The 20229-nt window shown below is 34.2% G+C and overlaps 1 protein-coding gene across 1 annotated transcript in view; it reads left to right on the top strand.

Annotated features, from left to right (window-relative positions):
• Window positions 1-20229, top strand: part of CENPU (centromere protein U) — a 63529-nt gene that overhangs the window by 11265 nt on the left and 32035 nt on the right. The window contains exons 4-8 of the mRNA XM_037831099.1: window positions 2944-3049; window positions 8834-8894; window positions 9351-9584; window positions 12266-12332; window positions 18231-18345. Coding sequence (XP_037687027.1) covers window positions 2944-3049; window positions 8834-8894; window positions 9351-9584; window positions 12266-12332; window positions 18231-18345 — 583 coding nt within the window. The remainder of the gene's footprint in view (window positions 1-2943; window positions 3050-8833; window positions 8895-9350; window positions 9585-12265; window positions 12333-18230; window positions 18346-20229) is intronic.

The raw sequence follows: 20229 nt of genomic DNA, 5'->3' as shown, positions 1-20229 counted from the left end.
TCTAAAATTTGGATGCCTTTTATTTCTTGTTCTTTCCTGACTGTTACTGCTACAGCTTCCAGTACAATGTTGATTAACAGTGATGACAGTAAGCATCCTTGTCTTGTTCCATATCTAAGAGGGAAAACTTTCAGTCTTTCACCATTGAGTATGATGTTAGCTATGGGTTTTTCATATATGTCTTGTATCATGTTTAAGAAGTTTCCTTCTATTTCTGTTTTTTTTTTTAGGTGTTTTTAATAAGAAAGGATGCTGGATTTTGTCAGGTGGATTTTCTGCATCAAATGAATTGATTATGTGGTTTTTCCCCCTTCATTTTGTAAATCTGGTATATTATATTGATCGATTTTCTTATGTTGAACCACCCTGCAACCTGGGATAGATTCCCATTTGGTCATCCTGTACAAATCAATTTGCTAGTATTTTGTTGAGGATTTTTGCCTCGCTATTCATTAAAGAGATTTGTCTATAATGTTCATTTCTTGTAGTATGTTTATCTGACTTTGGCATGAAGGTGATGTTTGCTTTATAGAATGAGTTAGGTAGTCTTCCCTCCTCTTCAATTTTTTGGAAGAGTTTGAGCAGGATTGGTGTTAATTCTTCCTGGAATGATTGGCAAAATTCATCTGTGAAGCCATCTGGTCCTGGGCTTTTCCTTGTTGGGAGATTTTTGATGACTGATTCAATCTCTTTCTTTGTAATTGGTTTGTTGAGATCTTATATTTCTTCTAGAGTCAGTGTAGGTTCTTCGTGTGTTGCTAGAAATTTGCATTTCATTTAGTTTGTCTCATCTAGTGGCATACGTTGTTCATAGTACCCTCTTATGATCTCTTTTATTTCTGTGGTCAGTGGTAATGCCCTCCCCTCTCATTTCTAATTTTATTTGTGTCTTCTCTTTCTTTTTTTAATTTGTCAGACTAGCTAAAGGTTTGCCAATTTTATTGATCTTTCCAAAGAACCAACTTTTAGTTTTGTTGATTCTATTGTTTTTTGTTCTCAATTTCATTTATTTCTTCTCTAATCTTTATTTCTTTCCTTCTGCTTACCTTGGATTTTCTGTTCTTTTTCTATTTCTTCCAGGTGTGCAGGTAGGTCTTTTAATTTTATCGCTTTCTTCTGTGTTAATGTAAGTACTTAGGGCTATAAATTTCCCTCTCAGCACTGCCTTCGCTGCATCCATAAGTTTTGGTATGTTGTGTTGTTGTTTTCATTCATCTGAAAATATTTACTGGTCTCCCTTGTAATTTCTAGTTCAACCCACTGATTGTTCAAGAGAGTGTTATTTAACATCCATGTATTTGTATATTTTCCAGTTCTCTGTTATTGATTCCTAGCTTCATTCCATTATGGTAGAGAAGATGCTTTGTATAATTTCAATCTTTTAAATTATATTGAGCCTTTTTTTTGTGGCCCAACATGTAGTCCATCCTGGAGAATGACCCATATATACTTGAGAAGAATGTACATCCTGCTGTTTTGGGGGGCAGTGTTCTGTATATGCTTGTTAGGTTCATTTATCATATTATTCAAGTTTTCTGTTTTCTTATTGACCTGTCCAGATGTTCTATCTATTGATGAGAGTGTTGTTTTGAAGTCTTCAACTATTATTGTAGAGGTACCTATTTCTCCCTTCAGTTTTGCCAGCATTTGCCTCATGTATTTGGGGCATCCTGGTTAGGTGCATAAATGATTGTTATTTCTTCTTGGTGGATTAGCCCTTTTATTAATATTAATTGTCCTTCTGTGTGTCTTATAACAGTTTTTGACTTAAAGGCTGTTTGTCCAATATTGGTCTGCTACCCCAGCTCTTTTTTGGTTACTATTTGTATGAGATATCTTTTTCCATCCTTTCACTTTCAACCTATTGGAGTCTTTGGGTCTAAGGTGAGTCTCTTATAAACAACATGTAGTTTGGATCATGCTTTTTTTTTTTAATCCATTCTGCCAATCTGTGGCTTTTGACTGGGGAGTCAGTCCGTTAATATTCAGTGTTATTATTGTTAAGGCAGTACTCATGTCAGCCATTTTGTCTTTTGATTTTTATATGTCATATCTCTTTCTTTGTCTCTTTCTTCCTTTATTGCAACATCCTTTTTGGTATAGTTGATCTTTTTGTGATGTATCTGACTGGTACTTTTCTCACTTCCGTTTTTGTATATTTTTTTAAATACTTTTTTTATGCTTACCCTGGGTTTATATTATACAACCCACAAGTTCTCCCTGTTACAAGCCAGAGGGCTGAGATCTCCAGTTTACTCCTCTTTCCTGACCTGAGTTGGAGGTGGAGGCTCTCCTCCATCACTGCATCCTCCTCCTCGTAGCATTTCATTTTTATGCCTTTGCACCAAAGGCCACGGACTGCCTCCTCACGTTCTTGTGTTTTATTTCCTCCCTTGTTCAAGTTAAGTTTTTAGCTAGCTAAGGGCTCTAGCAATCTAGAGTAAAGTAGAAAGAAAAGGAAGTGGAGGAGGACTGGCATCCTTCCCCAGAGGCCCATTCATTCACAAATATTGAGTGCCCACCTGTCTACCACTCTGGGGTATGAGAGTCACTGGGGCTGGCCAGCCACTCGAAACATGCCGAGCTCATCACTAACGCAGTGGTCCCCAAAGTCGCGTGTGTGACAGTCCTTAGGGGCGAGGAAAGAAATTGTTAGACTTCTTATATATTTATTTTTTATCTCATTAAAAGCTTTTCATATAATACATAAGTACAGTAATATATGTTCCTAGTTTATAAATAAATATATGTACATTAAATGGTGGTATGGTTTTAATTCTTTACTGTTGAGATGTAATATCAAAAATATTTGGGAAGCTGCCTGTGTAATTGATTTTGATTTTGGGAGCCCTTTACACAAAGATTGTTTCGTACTCTCTCATAAGGGAACAACCTTACGTAGTGTTGTAACAGCCACACTTTAAAGTTGTGCTTTCTTTGTAGCTCCTCCTTTGCACAGCACTGCTATATATGCCGATGAAGAAGAACTCTCCAAACACTGCAGATCATCTGTCCCTTCAACTCCTCAAGGAAAAGAAGCAGAAAGAAAGTATGGTTATATTTCAAGCAATCATTTAGTCATGGTTAATGGGATTTCTGAAAAGCTCTTTAAGATAGAAGTTTATAAAACTAAAGCTTTTAAAGAACTTTTGAGCCAACTTTTTTTTTCCTTTAGAGAACTTGGAAGTGAAAACTTAATTTTTTATAATTGACTAATTATAATAATTGACATAATTGACACTTGATTGTCCTAAAAAACATGCCTATAAAGGTAATTTGGCTTTGAGGTAAGACAGATAAGGCCGGTGTGTGTGGGGGGTTTATGAGCATAGAAATTTTAGGTGGTTTTGAGAGTGGTAGCACGGAAGACAGGCTCATTACAAAGAAAATTCAGTTTATTTCAGATGTATTGTCTCTAAGGAGCATTGGTTTGAGTTCTAGAAATTTATATAAAAGCATGGGTCAGATAAAGCATGTAAAAATTATTTTAATTTAAGAACCTCCATTAGCTAATAGGTCAATTCTATTTGTTTTGAAAGTAGCAAACTGCATTAAAAAATCCAAATTGAGCACAGATTTAAAGTAGGAAGTCTCTTTGAGGTTATCTGCTTTAGTGGAGTTTAATGGATCTTGGTTATCCTGAGACTGCAATTTTTCTATGCTATGCTACTGAAAAACAATAATAAAAGCCAAATATTTGAAAGAATATACACACTCAGCCTTAAATGGTGGTGAATGTGATTTTTAAAGAAGTAACACATTCATGTGGCTTAAAAAATATAAAAAAGATTTATAATTAAAAAGTCTTTGTCCTGTGTATATATATATATATATATCCTCTCATCTCCTGGCTCCTACTGCCCTCTCCTCCCACTGTTATTAGTTTCTTATATGTCCATAGTTTCTCTGTGCATTTAAAAATAAATAAGAATAAATAAAATAAATATACAGAACAGATTATTTTTAAACTTTTAAGAATACAAACAGTGGCATAGATACACTTTTCTAAATCTTGTTTTTTGACAGAACAAGATCTTTAACAAAGATCTTGAAAATCTTTACCTATCAGTACACAGGGAGCTTTCTTGTTCTTTTCACAGTTGCAAGGTATTGCATGGTGTGGATATTCAGTAATTTATTTCTGCAGTCTTGTATTAATGGCCAGTTGGGTTGTTCCCAGTCTTCTGCTATCCCCAACAGTACTGCAGTGAGTAACCTGGCACACACATGCCATTTTATACAAGTGCCTGTCTGTCTATAGGATACAATTGTAAAACTGAAAGCCTGGGTCAAGTGAAACATGTGTCAGTAATTTTTTTAGTTATTTTCTCATTGTCTTCTGAAAACTAGTCTAGTAGCAATATAGGAATGCCTGTTTGTCCCTCACAGCCTTGCCAATAGAATGTTATCAAACTTCTGGATTTTTGCCAATGTGATAAGTCAAAAATGCTATCTCAGTTATTATTTGTACCTACGTATAAGTTGAGTTGCTGGTTTGTCCATTTATGTTTGACAAAACAAAGATTTTTTTTTTTTTTTTTTTTTTTTTTACCACATAGAAGTTTTATGTAGATGCATTTATATGTTTGTCAATCTTTTCTTTTAGGGCTTGGGGATTTTGAGTCATAGTTGGAAATGCCTTTGCCTTCATGTTTTCTTCTGGAACTTTTATGATTTATTTTTCTTTGAAATCCTTGATCCTTTCTATGCTATTGTAAGGTATGAGGTATAGAGTCATCTTTATTTCTTTTTTTCTAGGTGGCTACTCAAGTCTCATTACCATTATAAAATGGCCCTTCTTTCCTCAGTTGGTTTGCGATGTGACCTTTTTTACATATTAAAGTTCATCTGTACTTAGGTTGTTTCTAGACTTTCTGTTCTGTTTTGGTCTTTCTGTCTAGTGCTCCATTGTCATTCTTTGTAATTACTGAGGCTTTGCAGTGTATTTTAAGTATCTGATTGCTCCCTCATTGATTTTTACAGAGTTTTCTTGGCTATCCTTGCTTGTTTATTTTTCATATGTATTTTAAGACCATCTTGTTACATTAAAAACAACGATTGCTGTCTTTATTTGGTTGAGTTACATTTATGAATTAAACTAGAAGGGATCGATAAATGTTTGATGATAGACAAATGACTTCGTTTTTTCAAGTCCTCTGTTTCCTTTAGTGGAATTTATGTTTTTTCATATAAGTTTTGCACATTTTTAAAGTTTATTTCAAGGTAATTTATCTTTTTTTGGTAGTTATTATAAATGGGGTCTTTTACATTTTATTTTCTGTGTTTTGGTTGATTATATATATGAAAACTGAATCTCTTACTTTAATCTTTTACTACTAGGAATTATTTTTTAAATCAGTTTTGTAAATTACTAAACATTTATTATATGCCAAATACCACACTAGATATTGGAAAATAAAGGTGAAAAATATATTGTCCCTAAGCATACCCTATTAAAGGGACTTAAGAATGAGTTATGAATTTTCATCAAAATTCACCTAAAAGAATCATGTGTTTTTACTCATTTGACCTATAGTGGATTTCTTATGTTAAACTATTTTGCATTCCTGGAATTAAAAAAATCTACTTGGTTTGTCATCCTTGCTGAGCTTTGAATTCTTAAAACACGCACCACCTCAGGGCCTTGCGTGTACTATTACTTGTGCCTAGACTGCTAGTCCTCCATCTATCCACATGACTGTTCCTTGCTTTTTAAATTTCAGACATCACCTAATCAGGACAGTCTGCTCTGATGCCTCATGGGAAATATCATTGATATGTCTCTCTTCTCTGTTCTCTTTCCTTTATAGCATCTCTCTCTACTGACCAATATATCACATATGCTTTTTTTATTTGTCCATTACCTGTCTCTCTCCAATAGAAGTAGCTTAAAAAGAACAAGACTTTGTTTTGCTCACTGCTGTGCCTCAGTGCCTAGAATGATAGCTGACACTTGGTTGGCACTCAGTGTATGTTTGTTGAATTTGTTCTTTGTTCATGCAGTGTAGCATCGTGGTTCAGGTGACTGGCCTGAGGCCCAGAGTGCTGGTTTCAAATCCTTGTTTGCTACTACTAGGTATTTGGTCTTGGGCAAGATATTTAACTTCAGTGCTCTTTCATCTGGAATGTGGCATGATATTATAACCTAACTTATATGATTTTTTTAAAGATGATTTAATCCCCTTAGACTCTTCAAACAGTGTTGGCACATAGTAAACTTTCAGATGTTAGTTTTGTTATTATTGCTATTTTTTAGCAAGCATTTATTGAGTACTGACTAGGTACCAGGCACTGTGGTAGCTTTTGGGTTTACAAAAACAACTCAAAATGGGCAGTTTCTGTCTTCATGGAGCTTATGAACAATAGATACTAGTGAAGAATCATACTGATAAATCACACATGGAGAACGTTGTGGTGCTGTGAGTAGGAATTAGGTTGATGAGGGTGAGTGGGGAACATTTTAGGAAAGAAATGTGTAAATGCCCTGTCATGGGAGGGAGCACTTTGAGTGTGAGGGACTGAAAATGGCTGGCAAGACCCAGAGTAAAGTGAATGAAAAGGGGCAAAACATGTTAAAGATGTTAAGTACTTTGAATAGCATGGTTTTTACTCATTGCTAGTTGTCTACCCCTTCTTTCTTAGTAGTAGAATGTCTTATTTCAACTAGGCACATGACTATCAAAATAAAGAATACATTTCCTCGCTTCCTTGCAGCTAGGGTATCTATATGATTAAGTTCCAGCTAGAAGTGGCACCTGCAATTTCTGAAAGTGTCTTTACAGGGATGATTGTGCCTTTGCTCTTTCATTTTTCCTTTTAGTTTGAATGAGGATGTGATGACTGAAACTTGAGCAGCTTAGAAGGAACCTGGTCTTCCATGATGAATTGTCTCTGGAGTTGTACTGGAAGGGAAAATAAAGAATATTATTTAAGCCATTTGAGGGGGTAGGAGATACTCCTACCATTTGCAGCCATACCTTAGCCTGTCTAATAGTTAGGAATTTTTGTCATTATCCTAAGAGCTTTTATCCTAAGTTGAGGAATTTAAAGCAGGGATGACATGGTCAAATTTGCATTTAAAAATTATCACTCTGCTGCTGTGTGGCAATTGGATTTGAGAGAGACTAAGTTACAAGCTATTCTAGTAGTCTGGGACAGGGACGGTTTGGGTAATGGTAGCAGAGATAGGGAGACGGAGATAGGTCAAGAAATAGGAAGCAAATCATCTGGGCTTGGTGGTGTGTTAGATACAGGAGGATGGGAAAAGTGTTCAAGGGATGACTCCTGTGTTTCTGGCTTGTAATTAATGGGTTGATGGTTGTGCCATTGACTGAAATAGGGGTTGCTAGATGGAAACAGTTGTGGAGGGAGAGTATGAATTTGGTGTGGAGCTGTCAAGTTGACAGTTGTATTTCTACATCTGGAGCTCGGAGAGGGCTGAGCTGGAGTTAAAACTTCATTTATTTCATATAGGTGGTATGAGGCTGTGGGCATTGATGAGATCATGCAGGGAGAGAGTATAGCTTGAGAATAAACAACGACCTGGGCCCAACCCTTGAGAAACTCCAACATCTGTCTGAGTAGAGAAAAATGAACCTGCAAAGGAAAGAGAAGAAGAGTGGCCAGAGAAAAAACAGGAAAACCAGGAGAGTGTTTGTTCACAGAAGTAAGGATGGGGGCGTGGTGGTGAGAGTAGCCAGGAGGGTCAAATGCAGCTGAGAAGTAAAGTAAGGTAAGGAGTGAACATGTCCATTGCTTAATGACATGGTTCTTGATAGTTTTGGCAGAAGTTGTTCTGGTGGAGTGATAAGTCCAAACAAAAGGCATCATTTGGATAAGTCAGACAAAGTTTGTATACGGAGACAAAAAGAAGTCAGGGCAGAAGGTGGGAAGTCAGTGCATTGGGTGGGGAGTGGGGGATAGATGAGAACATTTCCCAGGTCTCTTGGAGGCATTAGCATCCAGATCCCCAAATCCACACCAAAGGGGATGTTCAGTTCTTTGTTCCTGCATGTTTTCCCTCTTTCTTCTCTTTAAAAGTAGGTGATTCTGCTCTTAGCCTTTCCCCTTCCAATTTTCCTCCCATGGTTTTAGCTTCCCATATGCCACTGTTTCCCAGGTCTCTCTTGTCCAGTCTTTTCCCTGAGTCCCAAGATGTCCTGCCTATTTGTTTTACAAAGTTGACTCAAATGTAACCATGATGCCTTTCTTAATCCCCAGCCACATATCCACATCCTCTGTGTCAAATACTTGCTTATTCTTCACGCTGCCTGTCATTTAGCCTTCTTACAATACAGTGAACCCTTTATAGAAAGGCTTCTCTTTTGAAGTAATTTATTTACTGCACCTTGCATTTTGAGGTTTGTGTTAAATGTCTGTTGTATTGAATTGAATCAAAAGATGAAAGAATTCTCATTTCCCACGAGAACTTAGGGCCCTTTTTCCTTTTCAAAGGACAAAAGATGGTGGTATTTCCTTTTATGTCATCTAATGATGGGCCTAATGGTGGCACATTAGCTTTCAGTACAAATGATAGCTCATATACCTAGGACTGGTCACTTGGGGGAAGGTGCAGTACTCAGATATGACCACAAGGTGTCGCAGTATAGGAAGCTTATTATTTGCCTGCCTAGGATAAACTGACGGGGTCAGAGTTTGGGAAGATCTAGGAGATGGCGGTTAAATTTGGAAAGATGGAAGGCCTCCGCATGACAAGTAGGCAATCTCCGTATTAAATTAAGCCCATTTTTATGTTGGGCAAGTAACTTACAGAAAATATATGTGAATAAAAATGTAATATGTGCAAGATATTGATGGCTTGTTTTTGGTACAGTTTGAACACTTCTGAAAATGAAGAAAGTGAAAATGAATCTGTAAAAGCGAGTGCAAAAAAGGTATGTAGGAACTTTCTCTCTTCTGTCTTTGTAAGAAATTTCATATCCTTTTTAGATTAGATGCAAATAAGAGAAAGGCTCTGTACCATAAAAAGAAAGATTACTATGTTTTAGAAGAAAACACTTTTATAATAAAAGTAAATATGTTTATATTATATCTGAAAGGGTTTTTATTGAAGAGGTCTGAAATTTGTAAGTACCTTGTCAGTTTTCTTAGCATTCCCAAAATGTGGTTAGTTTGTGATTTACAAAGGCACAGTGAACTGTGGAAGTGTTTATTTGAAGTTCTTAATCCAAGTTTCCTGTCCTATATATTAATCAAGTTGCCATCTTGCTATTATGTTCAACTTTGAAGTTTAGAAATGAGAAATGTGGACTTTGTGGTTATCTACTATTGCCTTAAACATTATAAGCATTTGCATATTTTAAACCAGTTATATTGTTTTCTTGACCTAGCCAGGAAGAAAACCTAAGCCCATTGACGAATCTGAAAGCACCGAAGAAAGTGATGTAAGAAGAAAAGTTAAACCAGCAGAGAAAATAAGTACACAACAACATGAATCTATTTCAGCTACAGCATCTTCAGAGCTTTCAGTAAAACCAGCTGAATCAGTCACTCCTAAAAAAATAGGACCCCCTAGTGCAAAATCCTCTGTTGAAAAAGAGACTGTAGCAAAAAAAAGTCAACAGGTAAGAGTGCCTGCCAACTTTTTCCAGAGAGAGAGAGAAAAAAGTTTATTGAAAAATATTTGGGAGAAAAATAAAGCATTTTCTCTCCTTTGGTCCTATTAAAAGACAAATTTTATATTTTTCTTACTATTAAAATAATATGTTTGTTTTAGAAAACTTAACACATATGGAAAGGAAGATAAAAATCACCTATAATCCCGCCACCAAAATAATAACTGCCATAATGTTTTTTGTTCTCTACTTTCAATCCTTTTTCTGAGGTTTTCTCATCCTAAATGGTATTGTATTTTTCCTCTTAATATGTAAAGAACATTTCTCTATCATTAAGTACTCTACAATGCCTAACATTTTAATGAATGCATTATATTTTTTCCTTGGTTGTGCCATAGTTCAGTTAATTTCTTACTATTGAACAAGCTGCAGTTTAAAAAATTTTAAGTGCTTTGATGAATTTCCTTGTAACTAAATCTTTGTGCACACTCTTTTTTTATGCAATTTTATTGAGATATAATAACTTACAATCATTCAAAGTGTATAATCAGTTGTTCACTGTATCGTTATATAGTTGTGCTTTCATTACCACAATCAAACTTTGAACATTTTCATTACTCCAAGAAATAAAATAAAAATTAAAATAAAAAACAGCATCCAAAACATCCCATTCCCCTTCTCCCCCCATTGTTTGTTTACTTTTTTTTTGAATTCACTTTAATTGAGATATTCACACACCCTACAGTCATCCACAGTGTACAATCATTTATTCATAGCACCATCATACAGTTGTGTGTTCATCACCAGAATCGATTTTTGAACCTTTTCCTTATTCCAAAATAAAAAAACAAAAAAGAACACCTAAGTCTTTCCATCCCCTCTATCTCACCCTATTTTTCATCTTATTTTTGTCTCCATTTTTCCACTCATCGGTGCATACACTGGATAAAGGGAGTGTGCACATTCTTGATCATTTCCTTAAAAAAAATTATTTTGATAAGATTTCTGGGTCATATCTGCTCTAAGATTCTTGATGTAAAGTATCTTCTGGTCAAGCTGCTGATTATCTTATTATATTCAGTTTGTTTAATGTTTTGAATGAATAATTCATTTAAAAACTTGTAGAAGCATAAAAAGGTGTCCCTTATACCCCATTCTTCAGTTTCTACCTTCCCCATCCACTAAACATGCACACAGGTAACCTTATAATTAGTTTCTTATATGTTCTTCCAGCGTTTCCTTCAGCATGTACAAACAAATATGAGTATATTAACCAAATAGAAGCATACTGTACATATTGCCTCTTATTAATCTGCCTTGGTAAATATTCCTTGTGTTCTTGAAAAGACTGTAGTTTGCGGTTGTTGGGTGCAGTGTTTTATAAATGTCAGTTTAGATCAAGTTGATCAGTCATGCAGTTCATATTATCTGTATTCTGACTGGGGTTTTTGGGGGAAAAGGAGGTCTATTTGCTATATCAATTAAAGAGAAGGGATGTTTTTAAAAATCCCAACTTTGGGTTTTATTTCTTTGAATTTTTGTTTTATGATTTTGAAGCTTATTTAAGGTTGTCATGTCTTCTTGATGAATGCCCACTTTTATCATTATGAAATAGCCCCCTTTATTCTTACAATACTTTCTGTTTTTGAAATCGGTGTTTGATATTATAGCCACAGCTACTTTCTTATGCTAACTTTGCATGGTAAATCTTTTTCATCCTTTTTTTGCCTTTAAATTTAAAGTGTACTTCTTACAGACAGCATATAGTTATCCAGTTTGACAATTTCTGCCTTTTAATTGGAGTGTTTGGTCCATTTAATTTTTGTCCCTTTGGTGATAATTTTGGGTTAATTGAATTTTTTTGGTATTCCATTTTTTTTCCTGTTAACTTTTTAGTTGTGCCTCATTTAAATTTTTTTTTTTTTTTTGGTTGTTTGTTCCTGGGTTAAAAATATGCATCTTTAAATTACCAAGTCTATTTAGAATCACTGTTTCCTACCACTGTGTACATCCCAGTTCCCATCTCATACCTGACAGTTCTACTTCCCATTATATAAACGTCATTATATAACAATTGTATAATTCCGTTCATTCATCTCTCCATATTCTGTGCTATTTTTGTCATGTTTTAAACAAACATTAGAAGCCTAACTTTACAATGTTTTCATTTTTGCTTAAAACAGTTATCTTTTAAGGAAATCATGAGAAGAAAAAAATATATAGTCTTTTATTTTTTCCACTTGTTTCTCTTTTCCAGCCCTCTTCTCTCCTTCCTGTGAATCTGTTTCAGTATGGTATCTTGATACAAGCTTCCATCTGATAACCTTTTCCCTTTAACTAGTCTAGAAGCTGTTACTTCTTGATAACTGGGAGTAGAAATTTGAGCTGATTTCACAAATTATCTTAATAAAAATTCAACTTCATTCAAAGAAAGCATTTTTATTAGTAAACTGAAAGTTTTATTATTTTTTTATTTTGTGACTAATTTTTTGCAATGTTTCCTTATATTAATTCATTTATATGACTAATGTATGTAATGTATTAGCTACTGTGTAACAGTTAATATGTTAATTTAGAACTGAGAGAGGCAAAATATTAATTGACAGTGTTTGATAATACCATCTTTGGAATTCTTATGTTTTAAAAGAAAAAAAAACGCTTTTCTCAAAATCTATGTTTTTTTTTTGTAGAAAGCTCAGAAAAAGAAGATGTCTCATGGCAAAAAGAAGAACTCAAGAAGTGAAGGAGTAGACTCAGGTACAGAATGGTGTTTTGTACTTTTGTCACTGATTCAAGAATCTCATTAAAATAAAAAACAACAGAACTTTTCTGTTTCTTAATTTGTTAAAGTAGCAAATGTTAGTACATTTAATTGCTAGTTTTAAAAATTAAGATTGTATGACTTTGGAATAAATTATTTTTTTCCAACATTTTATCATGAAATTTTAAACACAAATTGCAGGCATCAATACACTTTCCCTGAGATTCTTCAGCATGTACATCATTAACTCAAGTTCATTAACTAAAGTTCAGTGATGGTTTATAGTTTTTTTTCTTTTAATGGAAAACATATATACAATGAAATGCCCAGATCTTAAGTGTATATTTGCTCAGCTTTAGGAATTGCAAATACCTGGTAACTAAAACCCTTAACAGGCCCCTACCATCACCTAGAGTTCCCTAGGCCCCATTCAAGTCAGTCCCCACCCACCCTCAAGAGGCCATTGCTGTTGGGATTTTTCTGTAACTGATTAGTTTTGCCTTTCTAGAATTTCATAATGGAATTACATAGTATTTACTCTTTTGTATAAGGCTTCTTTCACTCAGCATAATTTTTTTTGACATTTATCCATGTTGTTTGTGTCATTTTATTGCTGAGTTGCAATTGTTTATCCACAACAGTTTATCCCATCTCTTATTGATGGATAGCTGAGTTGTCTCCAGTTTTTGTCTATTATGAGTAAAGCTACTATGTTTTTCTGTGACCAAATGTTTTCTTTTGCGTAAATACAAAGGAGGAGGTTGCTGGGTCATATGACAGATCCATCATAGGATAGATGCAAGAAACGGCTATATTTCTTGAACCACATTCCCAATGTGGTTTTACATTTTATACTCCCATCAATAGCTACAGAGTTTAAAATGTTAACGAGAACATAATGAACAACTTCATGCCAATAAATTTAAAATAGATGAAAAGGAAAAATAATTTAGAAAATAAAAGGCTATCAGAATCGACTTTTGAAGGAAAAATCTAGGATAATCCTGTAGCTATCAAAAGAAATTCAGTGAGTGGTTAAAAATCTTGCTATACAAACAAACAAAAAACTCTCAATCCAGATGATTTTGTAGGATGGTCTAACAAACATTTAAGGAACAGTTAATTCTGATCTTATGCAAATTCTTTCAGAGCATAAAAGAGGAAATGTTCCCTAGTTCATCTGAGGCCAATATCACTTTAATATCAAAATCAGATAACATACAATAGAGGATAATTACAGGCCTATTTCATTCATAAAAATTAATGAAAAATCCTTAACAAATTATTGGTAAAGTGGGGACAGCAGTATTTTTAAAGATAGTATATCACGATGAAGTTGGGTTAACCCCTGTAATGCAAGTTGGGTTTAACGTTAGAAAGTCTGTTAATGTAGTTTAACAATTTAGAAATATTAAAGGAATAAAACTATATGATCATTTCAATAGACTGATACCAAGTATTCGATAAGAGTTTTATCTTAATCTTGAATCTTGAGTGAAAGGTAAATTTTATTAGTGAACTAATGAAAGAAGAGAACTTTTATGTTTACCTGATAAAGGATGTCTTAAAAAAAATACCATATCTAACGACAAAAGGATAAATAATTAAAAGAATCCTTTTAAAAATTGGGTACAAATGAAGGATGCCTACTCTCACTATTTCTGTTTAACATTGTGCTAGAGGTACTAGCTAGCATAGTTATACAAAAAAAGAAATAAATGGCATTGGAAATAAAGATTGGGAAAGAAGAAAACGCTATCACTATTCATTTATTATTGTCTACATAGAAAATATGACTGAATCTCAGAAATTATTGCAGTTATTAAGAATGTCACAAGATTGAATTTTAAAAAACAATTGCATATTTATATACCACAGCTATGCAGTAGAACTCTCTGTGTTGTTAGAAATGTTCTACAATTGGCATTGTCCAGTATGGTAGCCACTAACCACTTGTGTATCTTATATGACTAAGGAACTGGATTATTAATTTTATTTAATCAATTTAAGTTGCCACATGTGACTGGGATCTAGGCTACCATATTGAACAGTATAGCTGTAGACCATGAAAAGAAAATATACTAGATTGTAAACTCTATGAGGGCAAGAATTTTTGTCTGTTTTATTCACTACTCTGTTCTCTGATTTTATTTTGAACATGGCTCCAGTACATGATAGAGACACATATATTTATTGAATGAAGGTATAAATGAAAATATGTTTTTTAAAACTACTCCTTTTTCAATAGCGATAAAAAATAAAAGATACCTAGAAATAAATATAGAAAAGACATGTAAGACTTTATGGAGAAATTCATAAGATTTAGTTGAAAAATACTAAGGCCGTATAAATCAATGGATAAACCATGTTCATACATAGAAATAGTTAATATCATTAAAATGTCAGTTTTTCCCAAAGTGATCTGTAGATTCAGTATAGTTTCAGTCAAAATTCCAACAGATTTTGTTGTTTGGTAGAACTTGACATGCTCATTCTAAAATTTATATGGAAGTACAAAAGACCACATACCAACATACCATGAAGAAGAGAAGGGAGGAATTTGCCCTACCTGATGGCATGACTTAGTAATTAAGAAAATATTGTATTGCACAAGGATAGATAGGCTAGTGGAACAGAAAAGATAGTTCAGGAAAAGACCCATGACTATATGGAGTCTTGATTGATGGATAACAATGATGGTATTGCAAGTCAGTGGGAGAAGGGTGGGGCTGCGACAGTGTCTTCCATATGGAAAAATGAAATGAATTTCTTGACTCACAGCTCACACAAAGAAGCAGTTCCAGATGAAGTAAAGACATAAATGGTGAAAGGTAGAATTTGAAAATTTTTAGAGAACATATAGAAGAGTATCTTTGTTTTAATTGGCAAGGGTTTCTTAAATGACATGAAAAGTTTAAAACCATAAAGGAAATGATTGATATGTTTGATTTCATTCAAATCAAAAAATTCCATTTATCAAGGAGATCATAAAGAAAGATACAGAATAGAAACAAACTGAGATAGTACTGGAAAACATAAATGATTAGCAAACTTCTAAAATCAATAAAAAGACAACCTAGTAGAAAAATGGGCAGATGACACCAACAGATTTTCACAGAAGTGAAAACAGTAAAATTGACATATGAAGAAAGTAAAATTCATTACTAATTAGAGAAATTTAATTACAGTTAACTGTGAGACACCCTTTTGCACCTACAAGATTGGCAGAAATTTTAATCTTTTGGTTCTTGATTTGATGAGGATGTTGTCAGTAGAAATCTTTAATCACTGCTGATCTACAGATATAGTCACTTTGAAATCATTTTGACTTCTCTCTGGTAAAGTTGAAAATACAGACTGTAAAACCTAGTAGTCACTTGTGAGAGTATAAATTAGAGAAATTCTTGCACATGTCCCACAAAACATACATATGAGTGGTCCTGAAACATTTTTTATGATAGCAAAATACTGAAAACAGCTCATCACAAGAGAATTGATAAATCATGGTATATTCAAGCAATAGAATGGAGTACAAAAATAAAACTTACGCTTATGCAGCAACATAAATATAAAAAGGTCAAAAACATGCAAAACTAAACCATGTATTATTTAGGGATATATTCATGTGCAGCCAATCTGTAATGAAAAAATGATCAACACAAAATTCAGAATTGTGGTTACCTATGAGAGGTTGTCGGGATACATTTGAGTGGGTGCATATTCAGTGCTTCAGATGTCTTATTAATGTTCTGTACTAGCACAGCAGTATTGTCCCATGGGCATTCCATTTAATAATCTTAATATTTCACACATGCACACACAAACGTTATTGTGGGTGTAAAATGATTCATAATAAAAAAAATCAAATTAATGCCAAGATAAAAAAATCCTTAAGAGGGGATAGGTTGAACTTAACTTTCTAATTAAACTTTTGAAAAATCTATTAGCTCTGAGAGATAAAGGAAGATTTTATTTGGACTCATAAGTTGCTCAGGTACTATATATTTTTTTTTAAAACAAGACTACTGTTTGCGGATTACTGGTTTTTCTAAAAATACTGTTAAGTTATTAGGTGAGTAGGGATTTGGGACTATAGGGAATGGTTACTGAATCGGGTAGGTGGCCTTGTGGGTCTGGTCTGGAGATTTAATCAGAACACATCTTGCTAATTCGTGTTCCTGCCTGTTTTTGTACATGAATAATAACAAAAACAGCATTGGATTGTTTACTGTGTGGCAGTCATTATACTAAGTGTTTAATATCCTCTCTTTATTAAGTCCTTATAATAAACCTGTGAGGTAAAAGTACCATTATTGCCATTTTTACAGATGAGGAAATAGAGACGTAGATCAAAAAACTTGTCTGAGGTTGCATAGCCAAAGACAGCTTAGCCAGTGTTTCACACATCTGTTGGTACTTAACAAACTACTCCAAAACTTAGTGATTTAAACAGTAGTTTTATACATTTAAAATAGTAGTCAGAAAACTATGGCCTGTGATTCAAATCTCTCCCATTGCCTGTTTTTGAAAATAAAGTTTTATTGGAACAAGGCCATGCTCATTCATTTTAGTATTTTATAGCCTGGTTTGGCCCTACAACAGCAAAGTTGAGTAGCTGGCTTGCAAAACCAAAAATGTTTACCATATGGCCCTTGATAGAAAGTTAGCTAACTTAAAACAGTTAATGACCTTATTTGCTCAGAGTTTTGCTTTGGCGAGCCTGCCCATTTGGCTGCATTAAGTTGGTGCCTGGGCTATGCTGGAAGGTCTAAGAAAGCTCCATTCACGTGTCTGGTGCCTTACTGCTCCTCCGTGTGACCTCTTCCTTTCTCTACGTTGCTATCTTGGGCTTCCTCATGGTTTGGTAGTCAGGGTCTAATGTACCGGCTGACCTCCAAGAGGGAGCATTGCAGGAGGTGAAAAGCAGAAGCAGCAGATCTCTTAAGACCTGGCCTTGGAACCTGTACAGTACTGTTCCATCATATGCTATTAATCAAGTCAGGTGTAGGACTAGCCCGGATTTAAGTGGAACAGAAATAGGGAATAAAGTTAAAGAATTTGCAGTTGTTATTAATCCACCACAGCCAGGAATTGAGCCCAGGTGTGAATCAAGAGGTGACCTTTCAGTCAGTTGGCGCATCAGTTTTTAGGTGTTAAATAAGGAATTAATTATGGAAGAAGAGTAGACTGTCCTGTCAATTCCTTTTGTTAGTGTTATTAAAAAAATAATTTGGGTATTAATTAAAATTTGATAATACCTTTAAAATATATAGTGATTTATAGTTTTTGGAAATGTATTCATAGATATTTTCTTTCTTAAACCCCACAATGAACACAAAAGGCAGAGTATGTTTTATTTCTTCCATTTTTACTGATAATGACACTGGAACCCTAGCAGGTTAAATGACTTGCATAAGACACAGTAAATAAAGAAACTCAAACTAGGACTTAAGTCTTTACATTCCTGGTCCAGTATATTACTATATATTACTTCAACTATTTAAATTAATACAACAAGTAATCTTGATGTATTCTAGACATGGTCTATCAGATCAAGATTAAAATTCAGAAAATACCGTTAACAAAGAAGAGTGGTATCACCAGTGGTATTGGATAACAGCAGACTATTAAATAAAGGTACAGCAAGGTAATTAAGAGATAGCAGTGCTTTGGGCTGCTCTATCAGAGATGTTGGGAGAATCAAGGAAACAGTAGTCAGAGAAGATGGGGGCTTCTGAGACTGTACCCTGAAATTAAGAAGTGACTATGGTTCCTCCATATGCTTCTTCAACTATGACTATCTTTAGTAGTTTGTTTTAGGCTGTCAGAGCCCTGGAACTAGAATCAAATTATGAATAACCTGAATATAAAATTTACTTACCTTAATGTTTTAGATAGTGATGTTTCCGACTGTGTGCATATTTGGTGTGAAGAAGGAAAGAAAACTGGTGACATCACGGAGTTGGGTGTTATTTTGTCTGCATTTGAGAAGACCATCCTAGAGTATAAGTAAGTGTTTTGATGTGATATTTGTACCAGATACATTTCCTGTTAAGTACTGCTTTTGCTTATCTCACAGCTTTTAGATATTTTTACATTTCCATTATAATTTTTTTAATTTAATCCTGTGAGTTTTTTTTTTTTTCAGTGTGTTCTTATATGTCCAAATTTTTAAATTTGTATTTTTATATTAACCTGTCTTAAATATGTTGTGGCCATGATCTGGTGATACCTATGTGTTGAAATTTTGAGGCTTTCTTTATGGCTTAGCACATGATCCATGTGACTCATTAATAGAGCTACATAAAATCAATAATTAAGTTTTTCTTAGTGCTTCTGTTAGGTTTTGCTATGTATATTTAGAGACTATTTTACTGGGAACATCTTGCTTAAAATTTCTCTGTCTTGTGGACTGAATGTTTTATCATTATTTAGTGACCCTCTCCATTCCTAAAACTACTTTTTCATCTTGAAATATATTGTATATGATACTAATGTAGTGTCTGTTGCTTTCTTTTCTTATTTTTTGCCAGATTCTACATTCTTTTACTTTTTCTTACCATCAACTTTTGTGTGACCTTAAACTTTGTTTCTTCTCCATCTTTTTTTTTCTGATTTTTTTTAAAAATTCAGTTTTATTGAGATATACTCACATACCATACAATCATCCATGGTGTACAATCAGCTGTTCACAGTACCATCATACAGTTGTGCATTCATCACCCCAATCTATTTTCTTTCTTTTTTTTTTTTTTTTAATTTTTATTGAGGTTGTTCACATACCATACAATTACCCAAAGATCCAAAGTGTACAACCAGTTGTCCCCGGTACCCTCATACAGCTGTGTGTGCATCACCACACTTAATTTTTGTTCAATTTTTAGAACCTTTTCATTACTCCAGACAAGACATAAAGTAAAAGACCAAAGAAAAAAAAAAAAGAAAAGGAAACTCGAATCCTCCTGTATCCCCCTCCATCGTTGACTCGTATTATTGGTATAGTATATTTGTTACTGTTTATGAAACAACATTGAAATACTACTAACTGTAATATATAGTTTGCAACAGGTATATATTTTTTCCCTATATGCCCCTCTAGTATTGACTTCTAATTGTGTTGTCATACATTTGTTCTGGTTCATGGAAGAGATTTCTAATATTTGTATGGTTAATCATGAACATTGCCCACCATAGGATTCCGTTTTATACATTCCCATCTTTTGACCTCCAACTTTCCTTCTGGTGACATATATGAGTCTGAGCTTCCCCTTTCCACCACTTTCACACACCATTCGGCACTGTTAGTTAATCTCACATCTTGCTACTGACACCTCTGTTCATTTCTAAACATTTAAATTCATCCTAGTTGAACATTCTGCTCATACTAAGCAACTGCTCTCCATTCTTTAGTTCCGTCCTTTATCTTGGTACCTTATATTTCATGTCTATGAGTTTACATATTATAATTAGTTCCTATCAGTGAGACTTATTTCACTCAGTATATTGCCCTCGAGGTTTCGTCATCAACCCATTTTTTTTTTTTAAGATGGTTTTGTTCCCATGCCATACATTCCATTGTAAGTAAACAATCAGTGGTTCCCTGTATAGTCACATATTTATGTGTTTACCACCTTCACCACTATCTGTATAAGGGCGTCTACATTTCTTCCACAAGGCAGGAGGGAGAGTCAAAGAAGGTAGAGAGACAAAAGAAAAAAGAAAGAGGAAAAAGAAATGACAGCTAGGAAGCAGCAAAAGGAAAGATAACCTTAAATCAAAGTAGAATAAAGAGTCAGACAACACCACCAATGTCAAGTGTCTCACATGCCTTCCCTATCCCCCCCTTATCTGTATTTACCTTGATATATCGCCTTTGTTACATTAAAGGGAGCA

This window comes from Choloepus didactylus, chromosome 3 (assembly GCF_015220235.1).
Source record: "Choloepus didactylus isolate mChoDid1 chromosome 3, mChoDid1.pri, whole genome shotgun sequence".
In the NCBI taxonomy this organism is placed as follows: domain Eukaryota; kingdom Metazoa; phylum Chordata; class Mammalia; order Pilosa; family Megalonychidae; genus Choloepus; species Choloepus didactylus.
The sequence above is the reverse complement of the archived record's forward strand: the minus strand, read 5'-3'. Positions and strand labels throughout refer to the sequence as shown.